This window comes from Gavialis gangeticus, unplaced genomic scaffold (genome assembly GCF_001723915.1).
Source record: "Gavialis gangeticus isolate Ggan-Ray unplaced genomic scaffold, GavGan_comp1, whole genome shotgun sequence".
NCBI classification, from domain to species: Eukaryota; Metazoa; Chordata; order Crocodylia; family Gavialidae; genus Gavialis; species Gavialis gangeticus.
In genome coordinates this window covers 18,189,783-18,203,844 of record NW_017729008.1, presented here as the reverse complement: position 1 = coordinate 18,203,844, position 14,062 = coordinate 18,189,783, and the positions used below count along the sequence as shown (strand labels likewise).

Here is a 14,062-nt window from a genome sequence, read left to right as displayed (position 1 = left end):
AAACAGAGAACATGAAAATGCCACTGTATAAATCCATAGCGTACCCATGTCTTGAATATGGTGTGCAATTGTAGTCTCCACATCCCCAGCGGATGTAGCAGAATTAGAAAAGGTACAGAGAAGGACAACCAAAATGATCAGGGGCATGGAACAGTTACCATACTGTGACAGACTAAAAAGCCTGGATTCTTCAGTTTAGAAAGGAGAAGGCTGAAGGGGGATATGATAGAGATCTATAAATCATGAAGTGAATTGCTACAAGTCCCAGAATACTAAAACTAAGGGGAACACACTGAAATCAGTAGGTAACAGGTTTAAAATTAACAAAAGACAATACTTTTTCATGAAACACATAGTTAACTTATGGAATTCACTGCCACAGGAGGTGGTAGAGGCAGATAATACAGCCAGGTTTAAAAAGGGACTAACTAGATTAATGGATGATAGATCTATTAAGAGCTGTTGAAAAGAATGGTCGGAGATGTTTCCAATGGTATCTCTAAACCAATATTGGTGGATACCAGGAAGGGTAATTGATAGGGGATAGATTACTTTAGATATATTTGGTTTAATGCTCTCCCTCTAAAGCATCTACCCCTTCCACTGTTGGATACAGGGTATTGGACTAGGTGGACCACTAGTCTGACTCAGTATAGTACTTCTCATGTTCCTCTGTTCTTAATTTTATTGTCAAACCTGAGCAAAGCTTAACTTGTGGGTAGAACTCAATGAGATTCAGCTATAGGAGATGGAAACAAACTTATATAATTCACATACATTAGCCTTCCTCCCCCAGGTTCCTCTTTGCTTCATTTTGGACTTCCCCTAGGTAGGGGGATCTGCCACAATCCCAGGATCAGAAACCTATGAAAATGGTAGGACAGTTCAGAATAAGAGAGAATCCAGTTGTGAAGGATGCGATTAAAACCTGCCTGAACAGTTTCCCAAAAATTAATAAATAAAATTAATTATATTTTTCATAATATGTAATGGACAAAACCATTAACTAAGATGCAGTTTCATAAAATTATGTGCATTAGAAGAATGCTGATATAGACTGCTGCTGGTAGATACAGAAATTAAATGGTGATCTTACAAAAGCTTTTCCAACAAAATAATTACGATCAGAAGCACTCTTATTTTTTATTTTAGATGGAAATAGTTGCACTACTTTTTAAAAGACATTTTTCCATTTTATACTATTAAACTTTACAGAAACAATTACCTGTGTCCTCCTGTTTGTACCACACTGATATAATTATTTTATAATGAAATCCAGAAGTTACTTTAACTTCATCAGATAAATCTACCACAAAAATAGATTGTACAGCTTTAAAAACAAATGTTAATATAGCATTGAAAAAATTAAATACTAAGAAAAAAAATCCAGTCTCAAGGTCATATTATTTCTTTTACATGTGCACAATATAGATGAAAGTGAATGAGGGTTGCTTTGGATTCCTGATGCAAACAAGGAACTGTTACAAATATATTGGTGATACCTAGGTGGCAGCTTATTCTTATATTTTAAATACTGTAATTTTGTGTATGTCTTCACTAGAAAAATATTGAGTTCAATAAAATTCTAATGAATCCTATTGAAGAAAAGGGGGGCTTAGTTATGGTTTTCAGATGAGTTAGCAGGTCAAGATTTCCCCATATTATTGAAGGTGAATGCACGGGCAGTATACGTTCACTCTCTCCTGCTGGTCAGCTCTGTTGGGATGGTTTGCATCCCAAGTGCAGTGGGAAGATGCAGTCCTTGCTTTCACTTGATACCATGCCTATGATTGTGCTTGGCTCTTCTGCAGGCAGGCACAATGAGAAACTCACCAAGGATCTCTCATAAATCCAAGTGAACAGCCAATCAAAACCCAGCCAGACTCTAGGCCTACATTTTGACTCAGTTTGCTATGTTGATCAAAATGAGTGAGAAAGACAACTTTAACAACTAAGGAGTAAGATGTGACCTTAATATTTCTGCCTGAGTAAGTTTCAAATTCTGTGCTAATTAGACTATTTTGTAATACTTCATTTTATGCACTAGTCTCTATGAAAATGTCTCTCTTAAACTTTCTTACATTCTATTTTCTTCCAACACAGGGACTCCACATACCCCAGCTGTGCCTCCTCAATTTTAAACAACGCTGGTTTTAAGACTATCCAACCTCAAATTTCAAAGGAATACTTGGCCTGTTCCACAGAAAGTAATTGGAGCCAGCTGCATGTCAGGATGCGAGTAGTTACTATTATAATACTACTTTTTCTGTGTAAAACTGCTGACTTGAGGAAGACAAGAAATGGGAGCTTCAGAAACAAAGTGAATAATGGAAAGACAAGCAGGTTAAGGAAAGCATCTAGCACAGTTAAGCGCTATGCCCCAGGGCTGCCTTGTGATATATATACTTATCTTCATGAGAAATACTTGGATTGCCAAGAAAGAAAACTAATGTTTGTGTCACCTAGTTGGCCTGAGGATTTAAAACACATGCTGCTAGCAAGAAACAGAATTCGCAAATTGAAGAATAATATGTTTTCCAAGTATAAACTATTGAAAAGTCTGGATTTACAACAGAATGAAATAGCAAAAATTGAGAGTGAGGCTTTTTTTGGCTTAAGTAAACTTACCACACTTTTACTTCAGCATAACCAGATCAAGATTTTATCAGAGGAGGTTTTTATTTACATGCCCTTCCTAAGCTACCTACGTCTTTATGATAATCCATGGCATTGCACCTGTGACCTGGAAACTCTTATTACAATGCTGCAGCTTCCAGCAAACAGGAATTTGGGAAATTATGCCAAGTGTGCACTTCCAACAGAACTGAAAGATCAAAAACTAAAGCAAATAAAAATTGAACATCTGTGCAGCGAGGAGGAAAGATTGCACCCTAAAAGTATAGTAAAAAAGCCTAAAATTGCCAAACCAGAATTTGATTCCTCTCTCTGCCACATTTATGTGTTTCCTGTACAAACACTGGATTGCAAAAGAAAAGGTTTGTACACATATATTTAATTAACTGGCTCAATATTCCTGCCCATCTGCTACATTAGTTTGCATATCAATTATATTACAGAAAAATCAGTATAGTACGAGGAAGCTTTTGCCTTAACCCATACTGAAAATTTCTAATTCTTGTGATTATACACAACATAGCAACAAGTCTCGTGTTATTTTACCTCCATGCTGGAACCCCAACTCTGTAAAAACACATACTTAACGTGAAGAAGCAAGTATAATTCAACTAAAATCAACAAAACTTCTCATGGTGCAAAGTTAAGCACATGCTCAAATTATAACAGTATCAGAACCCAGTTTTTTTCCATTTTACTCTAGCGATTTTACTGCTGCCTCTATAAGCCTACATGTGATCATAGTTGTTCCAAAGTGGCTGCACTGATGGAGAAAGCTCTTTCTCCCTTCAGTGACAAGCACAACGAAGCCAAAATTTGACAGCAGAGACCTGTGAACCCAGACAGGAGTTACTAGCAGTGCTTGGAGGCCCCGCAGATGAACTTACTGAATGGGAAGGTGTTGTGACACCCCTCCCTCCCTGCCCCCACCTGCATGACTACTTCCATTGAGGGTTGTGCTAGTTGCTTCTCTTAAAAGTTACAGCAACGGGTATTTCTCTGTGCCTGGGAGGCATTTTATAGTTAAAACACTTCCAAGTACTGCTACACAGGAAGTGGGCTCCCGCCCCTACCCTAATGCATCTCAGATTCTTAGGAATCATAACTAAACACTAAGGGTAAACCAGCTGGGATATGTGAATACATACGTGCAAGTCTGTCTATGTTTTACATTTATCATATTTTGTCTCATGTTTCCAAAGAAAAAACAAAGATATTTTAGCTGAGGGCTGTTCTCTGGTAACACTCTTTGCAAAATGCAAATGCAAACAAAAAAATAAATACAAGTACCAAGACATGGGAGTAGCCCAGTTTGGGAGGATTTTGCCCAGCTCTTGCAAATTATTTTTGTCTTGTAGTATGGTTGTCAAACTGCTTACTATTTTCTTCTATTTGCCTTAAGAGTAACTACAAATGTATGTAACCACTTTGATGGTGTTTCTATCCCCTGACCAATTCCAGGGGGGGCCTCTGTCTATGCCCGGCTACCAGTATCAGATGGAGGAAGGCTAGACAAATTGAGAAGTTAGTATGAGGAAACAGGTTCTGACTAGAAGAAATTAGAAGCTTCAGGTTATGATAACATAAGGTATCCAATCCACATCATGTCGAAATCACCTATCCCTCTACTTTCTGTGATCTAAGACAACAGGATCCCACCATTACCCTCAACAGCTCAAATACTGAACAAAGACAGACATCTAAGGAAATCAGCCCTAAATCTGAATCACAGACTGACAACCAAGGGCAGATCATTCACTATGTATCTATCTCACAGAGGGAACAAAATGAGTTGAATGAACTCAAAATTCTGGGAAGAGGAAAATAGAGAATACATGGCACTGGTTCTTCCCCTCCAAACTCACAGAAGCTTACCAATAAATATTAACTTTTCGTTAATGTTTCACAGTCTTTAGAAACAATAACACACTTTTTAAAATAATCTATTATTAATAATAATAATAAAGAAGCAAATTGTAGTGGCCTCAAAGATACACTAGAGAGCTCCTCCATATACTCAGCAAGAGGCAGCCATGAAGCTATAGCCAGCGTCCCTTACAACAGGTTGATCATCTGACTAACAATGCTAGAAATGATGCACATCTCAAAGGTATAACTCAGGGGTTGTCAACCGGGGATACACATACCCCCGGGGGTACTTGGAAAGGCACTGGGGAGTACACATGGGCGGGCAGGGATGGAGCACCACCACCCATCACCCTGTGCCGCTACCTCCCAGGAGCATGGCCAGGGGTGGGGGCGAGGGCAGTAGCTCCCCTCTGTGGGCCACACCAGCACCACCCAGCTGGCCAAATGTATTGGGGGGGGGAGCCTGCATGCAGCTGCCACCGCCACCATCCAGCACTACCACCGCTGCCACTATGTGCAAGCCCCCCCACAGCTCCACATCCAGTCTCCTCCACCCTCCACTCCACCAGAAGGGGTAACTTCTTAAAAAGGTTGAAAACCGTTGGTATAACTGGTTCAATTTAGAAAGTGGCCAAGTCTCTGTCCTCAACACTATGACTGAAAGAGACTTGGGGGCCATGACTGACCACAAGATGAACGTGAGCAAACAATACAATGCTTTGCCCCAGCTGGCAAAGCAAACAAAACTCTGGCTTGCATCTACCAATGCATCACAAGCAAGACCCAGGAAGTCATCTTCCCACATTACTCAGCCTCAATGAGGCCACAGCTGGACTAGTCTATCCAATCCTGGGCTTCGCAATTCAGAAAAGATGTGGAGAAGTTTGAAAAAGTCCAGAGGAGAGCCATGCACATGGTTAGAGGACAAAAAAGCAGGCCTTATGAGGAGAGGCTGAGAGCCATGGGACTCTTCAGCCTGGAAAGCATAGGCTCAGGGGTGACTTGGTGGCAGCCTGTAAGTACATAAGGGGTGTATATCAGGAACTGGGAGAACGACTGTTCACCAGAACATCCCAAGGGAAGACAATGGCCACAAACTCCTGGAAGACCATTTTAAGCTGGATATAAGGAAAAAAACTTATAAGGAAAAGCTTCTTTACTGTCTGAGTTTTTTCAGGCTTGGAATAGACTCCCCCCACTGGTAGTGCAAGCACCTACTCTGGACACTTTCAAGAAACACATGGATGCCTATCTTGCTGGAATCACTTGACCCCAAATGACTTCCTGTCCCTTGGGCAGGGGCTAGACCCAATGATCTTGCGAGGTGCCTTCCAGCCCTAATGTCTATGAAATCTCTATAAAATCTCACACCAGTGCTGAGAGGGAAATGCAGGGGGAAGATTATGATACAACCTTATGAAAAATGAATATGGATATAGGGTTTTTTTTCCTTTTGAAACAGGAGTTACTCAAATACCTCTTACTAGATAAATGATATACTACATTTGTCAGTGCTTCAGAGGATAAACTGAAATTCCTTTTCCCAATGATAGCAGTATATGATTTGTATTATATTTCTGTAAAATAAATATGAGGTTTTTAGTTCATTATTGAAGTATTAGGTTGCCCCCATTAATATCATTGTTGGCAGTCCTCAATATGAAGATGACTGTCTTCCAGTAAATAGGAAAGTCATTGGTGAGTCCATCATGACTGAGGAGGCCAATCTGAGATCTGCATGTTTGACTGCAGATGTGGCAAATAGTTCCACGAGGAAGGAATAGATCCTGGTGATGTTGGATCATAGCTCTTTCCCTTTGTCTCTCTTGTCTATGTGCTCCATCATGAGGCAGAATTGCTCAAAACAATTGATGCACATTATGGCACCACTTAGTGCTTGAGTCTTGCAGGTATTGGATGTCAATGTTGTATTTCTTCAGATTGGCTTTCAAGGTGAATCTCTTTTGTCCACCCCTAAAGTAGTGACTGTCAGTGAGTTGGGAGTACAAGACTTGTTTCAGTAGCTGGTTGTCAGGCATCTTTATGATATACTCTGTCCAACAGAGCTGGTGCCACATAAACATGGCTTCAATGCTGGTGGGTGCTTGCTTAATCCAGAATGCTGGCATTCATTCTTCTGTCTGTCCAACTGACAGAGGATTTTCTGAAGATATTGCTAATGGTATTGTTTCAAAGATTTCAGGTATTCCGATATGTCATCCATGTTTCATACCCATATAACATGGACGGGATAACAACAGCTGGGTAGATAAGAAGTTTGGTTTGGGTCCTGATATCATGATTATTGAAGACATGGTTTTGGAGATATCCAAAGGCAGCACTGGCAGATTTTGCTTAGTATTGAATATCACCGTCTATGTTTGTTTTTTGAGGAAGATGGCTATCCAGGCAGGAGAAATCCTTAACATTTACCAAGGATTGCCCTGTAATTGCAATATGTGGAAGAGCAGCTGGTTGGTTTCTGGTAGTTTAATATAGTATCTTGGTTTTTATGAAGTTGACAGTGAGTCCAAGCACTTCATAGTGCTTGGACTCACAGAAGCAATCAAAAATGACTTGCAGCACACTTCAATCTAGTGGGCACATGCAACACAATCATTAGCATACAGAAGATCAGTAATGGAGGCACTGGTTATCTTGGATTTGGAATGTGACCAATTGATGTTAAAGAGATTCCCATCCATGCAATACTGGATGCTGACTCCAGATTGAAGTCTACCAGCAATGAGATGCAGAACAGATACAATACTGATAGAAAAGAGAACTAGGACAACTACACATAGTTGCCAGTTTCATAGTTGGTAGAGCTGGAAGGGACCTGAGCAGATCATCAAGTCCGACCCCCTGCCATGGCAGGAAAGAATACTGGAGTCAAACGACATCCTTGCTTGATTCCAGTTCTGAAAGCGAAGAAGTCGTTTCTGAGCCATTGCTCGGGATATGTCCTGTCATGCCATCAAAGAAGTTTGATAATGGAAACAAGTTTTGGCGGACATCCAGATCTCATCAGGATCTTGCATAGGGCCTCTCTGTTGACTGGAATAAAACCATTAGGTCAATAAACATCTCAGTGTTACTTGAGGCAGTTATTCTGCAGCTGTCTCCCAACAAAGATCATCTCTACTGTGCCTCCGAGTGGTCTGAAAACACATTGTATAGAATCTCGTTGGCAAAGACAGTGAGACTGTTGAGGAGATTGCAGGCAAAGATCTTCCCAGCTATGGACAGGAATACAATACGAAGAGAATTGTTGCAATCCAATCAATCTCCTTTCTTTAATATGGTAACAATTCTGGCATCTCTCAAAACTTTGGGAATTTATAAATTTCAGTTGATATTGCATCAGGACCACATGTTTTGTTGTTCTTCATCTGCTTAATGGCTTTCAAGGAATCTTGATAAGTCAGTGGATCTTCAAGGTAGTCCTTAATAGGGTGTTGTGGAATGGCTTTGAAGGTACTACCTCTGGCATTAGAATCTTGGTTCAGAAGCTCATGCAGAGCTCCTTCCACTGTGCGTCGATGGTGGAGTTGTCTTTAAAGAGGGTTGTTCCATCCTTGGACCTCAAAGGGACAACTCCTTGTTGTGCTGTAGAAACTATGCATGTTGTGGCTGTCACCAAACTTTTGAATCTCTCTTGCTTTGTGTTCCCAACACTTGCACTTTTTTCTTAAATTTTCCTCTGGGTCTCAAATTTAATGTGGTGATAAGCGTCTTCTGGAGTTGATGTCATTCTGCCAAGCTTTGAAGGCTCTCCATTTTCTGTCAATAAGAGCTTGATTTTCCCTATCATTCTCACTGACTCAGTCCTGATTTTTCTTTGCAGAGAAGCAAAGAGATTCTTTGCACACCTCATGGATGCCTTGCTTGAAGCTCTTCCAGTGATTAATATATAGTCATCAGGGAGGTCAGAGAGTTTCTCACTGAGACATTGCTGGAGATGGCCACTTTTAGTAAGGTCTTTTAAGTACTCAATATTGAACCTCTTCCTTGATTGCTTCTTTTGTTTATGTCATTTTGGGGTGATACAAATGGACATGACAATGTATCAAACAATGATCCACCCAGCAGTCATGTCTGCGCTGCTCATAGCTCCAGTGATACGGACATCATGAGAGTCCCAGCACACACTGACAGAGTTAATCAAGTACCAGTATTTTGAGTAGTGGCGCATTCACATCGTCTTCCATTTATTGCTTTGGTAGAGTAAGGAATGATGAGACATGTTCTGAATACTTGTTCAGGAAAACAATGCCATTTAAATTTGACTTTTCCCACCCCTACCTTTCTAGGTGTTTTTTTCCATAACTCAGAGTCTCTGCCTACTCTAGTACTAAAATTGCAAAGAATTATCCTATCTTCTTTAGAAACAAATGACAGGACTTGGGTCAAGTTTAGAATCCAATTCTTCTTTTGTTTCTTCATCTGCATCAAGGTCAGGGCATATGCACTGATGACTGTTTTATGTCATCTGTTGGTCAGTGGAAGATAAAGGGTGATGAGATACTCACTGATGCCAGCTAGACACTCCAGCATCTGAGTAACAATCTTGGTTTTGATAGCAAAACCAACGCTGTGGATGTGTCTGCCTTTTCCTTTCCAAAAAAAATAGGTTTAGCAACCACCATGCCTGTGACTGCTCCTGTCCAGTGTGTCTGCCCTGACAAAGTGAAACAATGTTAATATCAAGTCATGCAAGTTCTCTGTCCATGAGTGCTGTCCTTTGCTCCCATCAGTCACTGCTAGGGTTGTCCATCAGAGTGTGGACGTGCCAGACTGCAAACTTCATTACTTGATTTGGACTGCCGATAGAGTGATCCCATTAGACATGGTTTTCCAGCTAGGTGAACTGAGAGAGTAGACCCTAAATAGATCTGCTCAGTCATGATTGCAGCTGCTGAATTGCACAACTGTCTCAATTCCAAGTACAAAACAACCATCATGCAATCACTGCCTCTGTGCAAGTCCATAACTAGAGGTTTCCAGTAATTGTGGGAAGGAAACTGTAATCCAAGGACAAGGAAAACCTAGACAACTGGAGCTTTCTATCCTGCTGCAGCCTTCATCCACCTCTGCAGCCACTGTAAGGTATTCTTTTTTCATCTGCCTGCTCTACAACTGAGGGCTTTTGTATTTATTTTTGAATAGTCGTTAGTCTAGAAACCTCACTCTCAAACATGCCAGCATGGGTGACTAGACTACCAGGAGCACAAGTCTCTCTACCATGTCAAGGTTGGGATCCTTGGGAAGTCCCATTAGCATAGCCTATGCATTTTCTTTTTAAAAAAAATCTTTAATGTAAAAGTTTTATTTGTGGCTTCACAAAAAGGCTCTGGCTTCTCCACATTAAATATGGAACATTAGTTTCTATTTGCTGACCTACTAGATTATAACGACTCCAGACTGTGTTATATTTTTTAAAATTGCATATAGTATAGGTCACTTCCCAGCAAAAAAAAAGCAAACCTGTTGCAGTCTTCAGCATAAACAAATTACTGACAACTAAAAGGACACATTTTTGGGTAGCTTATCAACAGATGAATGTCTTATCCAGCAGTACCCAAGAGAACTGTGCCTGCACAATACCAACACATTTCAGATGTCTACATGTCTATTAACCTGGCTAGGGTCCAGAAATTTTTCAGCTAGGTCTGGATGCTATTATAAACTCTAAATTGTTCTCTATTCTATGTCATTCCCTAGGCTACTAATAGGACCAGCATATTATTTTATTCTAAAAAATAAATTTCCCTCAGACAGGTCAGATCATTACTTTTCCCAAGGATCACAGAAAACAGAAGTCATATGACTAAGAGGACTTACAAAGATGGACTCTGAGTTTTACTCTCTCAGGCCCCTGGCAGACATTAAAATAATGGTGAATAGCAGGACATGCAATGTTTGGAGTAGGGTATAAGGTTCCTCAGATCCTACTGAGACTCAGAGCTGCCCCCAGCACTATCCTACAGATCAGGCAGGAGGTGGCTGTGTGCAGGATTTGGGGGCAATCCTGCTCAATCCAAATGGTCAGCTGAAATGACTCAACATTACTTCTAATAGTAATAATCATCATATTTTCACTTGTTTTAATACTCTGGACACTTTACTTTTGATAGTGTGAAACAGAAAGGTACAAGGTAGGGTCTGATTATGGAATCCTCTCTCAAACTGATGAAACATTTCCACACAGTTTGTTCCATAGGTTTCATTTAATGAAGTGACTAAGCTCTCCACTATCAAACCCTCTATTTATATATCAGTTTTTATTCAAAGGCTCTCCTTATATATCTATACACTCCTCCACCAGGCTCATAAAACCAGAGGGGAGAGTACAAATGTGAGACCAGAGTGGAGAATACAAGCATTTGTTCTTGTAAGAGAAGCTCTCTCACAAAGGAGATCTCTTCCAGACTGTTGCTTGGAAGATGTTCCCTGGAAGAGGCTTGTTTCCTTCAGAAGAAATTGAACAAATTCTTGCACACTTGTCATTTCTACCAGGAGAATGGCAAAAAGAAAAATTCAATGCCTGCACATGGCTTGAAATAAATCTGTTTCAGTCAAAAGAAGTTACACAAGGAAAACTGTTCACACTAACATGTGAAATGATGGCAAGAGACATAGGCCAGTGTTCAGTAAGCAAAAGGAAGGGGGGAAAAAAAGAAACTTTTACAAGATATAAGAAGTAGTTTTGTATTTTCCCCAAATTGTTCAAGTACTTTCAAAACCCAAGAACCACTGCTCTCCTTATTGGTAAAGGCACAGTACACCAATTATCTTTTATCACAGCTAGTTGCTGAAAGTACAAGTAGTAGAGATAAACTAGAGATGACTTAACATACGTCTTTTTCATTTTTTTTTTAAGAGTTAAAGAAAGTTCCAGGTAACATACCTCCAGATATTGTTAAACTCGATATGTCCAACAATAAAATCAAACAACTGCAAGCTAAGGAGTTTGAAGATGTTAGCGAATTGAAGATACTAAACCTCAGCGGTAATGGAATAGTTTATATAGATCCTGGTAAGAATAATTTGCCTATTTGTAACAATGGTAATCTGTTTTACTGATTATTAGCTCTGGCAATCTCTTCACCCCCCATAGTCTAAGCATGAAAAATCAAGACAATCAGAAAACTAACAAATTTTGCTATCTGTTTAATTGAATTCAGCAAGCCAATTCTAGGCTGACATGTCTTGTTCACATAAGTCAATGTAGTAAGCAAGGACTTTGGCATACTTTGTTTCATATTTAAAACAGTACAAGATTCAAATATAAGACTAAACAGTCAAAACACTACATAAACTACCTTTTTAAACACTATATCACAAACCTGACTAAAGTTAGTTTATGATGCTAACTGCTTTTAATTAATACTATTTAATTAGTACAATTAATATCATTATAGACTGATAGGATTAGAATGGTATTTTTAGTTCTGACATATAGTTTTCTTTACTTGAGCTAAAAACGGTGGTACAAAATGTTCATCAGAATCTCATAAAGTGAACTTGGGCTCATGAAAGTTTGTGAACTATGTATCTTAAATAGTCTATAAAGGTGCAGCTCTACCCTGCATTTAATACATTGTAGGACATTTCTTCAGAACAGTTTTTAAACAGGGAAAGCAATCAAAAATATGAAAGAGAAAGACTGAAAGAACAAAGATTAAAAAAAACCAAACAAACCCCACTGCTTCCTGCCATAGCATTCTGAAACCTAAAGAAGATAGGACAATAGTAACCTAAATAAAATACTATTTAAGAGGTTTAAAATAATTTATTGCTAGATTCCTTACATGAAAACCTATACTATGCAAGGGCCGCAGGGTGGGTTTATTTAAAATATGACTTACTCTGTGAAATACACTGCAGTGCCTTTGTAATGATGCATGCTTTGTCTGCCACTGATTTACTGCCGCTGAATCAAATGTATTCGCTTTACAAGTAAAAAATACAAGTTAAAAAAAAAACTACCAGTCCTGCCTATTTAGCCTGAGAACAGTTAAATATTCTCTCCTTCTCACCAGCAACATCAGTAGTAAAGGTTCTGTAGGTCAAATCAGGCATTCATCGACACAATTCAGTTTTGATATTTTCAAATTATACTTGGGTATTGTCTGCATAGGGGATGGTATCAGAGAAATTAAGATGTTTTCACTGTGGCTCTGCAAGCCCTGTTTTGAGCTCAAGCCAAGTCAGCCTACAGTTAACTCAGCTATAAATAGGTATTTAGTCATTTGGGCTGGGAAGTCAAAGTGTATGAATACACATGCATTTGGAGCCATTTCAAAAGGACGAGGGAGATGCTTGGTGTGTCCCACATAGCAGCTATTACGTTTTAACAGTTATGTGTGGACAAGCTATGAACCATAGAAACGTAGCAAAACCTTGGATGAAGCAGCATTAAAGATGGAGCTATTTTGCTACTTTTGTTTTCTTCACAGCTTGGCCAGATATAGCTGTTAGAATGCAAGTTTCTGCACACCTGATCAGCAGCTCCCCCTTTGAAACTGTTCCAGATATACATGTGTCCACAGACATACACAGTCAGACATGATCCTAGTCACACTACTCCGTTGTGAAATACTGGCAGAAACTGGTGTGCCTTAATCAGACCAGCACAATGAGTTAATAGGTGTGGGAAGACCCTTGACTTTGCCTTCATAGAAAACATGCATAGCTTTAACAAGAGGTACATGACCCTAAGAGTAGATGCAATTAAAACACCTTAAACCAGTAATTTTTCATCCTGTAGGTATAGAAATATTTTCTACTGGTACAAGACACCTGTATATTGATATAAATGTAGCCACAATTACAGAGGTTGTACCACCATAGTTATTTCAGTCAAAAAACATTCCCTTGCTTAAAACAGTTATACCACTTCAAAATCTGCATACAAACTAGTTTTACCTTCACAGCATAATGCAGCAATGGATTTGGAATAGATATAAGTGATTAAAAGAACTTGATAACAATTCTGTTGGTGATTCACAGAAAAGAACCAGATTCCAGTTCAATGGCCCTGCAATGTTGTCTCTGAAGTGCTAACAGAAGTAAAAAGCATTGAAAACATGTATTTGTCAGCAAATTAAAAGAGTTATTCTGAATACACACAGGGCGCAAACAGAAGTTGTTTGTCACACAATTAGCTCCTTGAAAGCACTCTACAGCTGTGCCATGACAGAAGGGCACGGCTGCAGAGCACTTTAAAAGTGTCCGATCACGGGATAAATTAACCCTTATTTCATGAGGGTTCAGATGAAGGTGCTCCAAAGCAAAGCCTTCATTAACTTCTGTTTGTCTACATCTGGGAGTGGGCATCAGCCGAGCCCTGCCCCCAGGATGTCTTCAGGGTGGAATGGGGAAAAGGGGAAGGAGCACCATCTGAGGTTTGCCCAGCCTCCACTGGAGGGTGCAGTGGGTGGATTGGAACCCCCCACCCCAGGAGGAGGGCTCTACCCACCCCATCCTCCAGCACAGGTTGGGCAAACTCCAGACAGAGCACCCTCCCCTCCCTTCCATCCTGAAGACAGTATCC

General features: G+C 39.8%; 2 protein-coding genes across 2 annotated transcripts in view; one reads left to right on the top strand and one right to left on the bottom strand.

Annotated features, from left to right (window-relative positions):
• The window catches only part of FBXL13 (F-box and leucine rich repeat protein 13), a 228,470-nt gene that overhangs the window by 124,965 nt on the left and 89,443 nt on the right, over positions 1-14,062 (bottom strand). The window lies entirely within an intron of this gene.
• LRRC17 (leucine rich repeat containing 17) overlaps positions 1-14,062 on the top strand; it is a 63,234-nt gene that overhangs the window by 41,655 nt on the left and 7,517 nt on the right. The window contains exons 2-3 of the mRNA XM_019509461.1: positions 2,104-2,996; positions 11,387-11,542. Coding sequence (XP_019365006.1) covers positions 2,234-2,996; positions 11,387-11,542 — 919 coding nt within the window. The 5' untranslated portion in view covers positions 2,104-2,233. The remainder of the gene's footprint in view (positions 1-2,103; positions 2,997-11,386; positions 11,543-14,062) is intronic.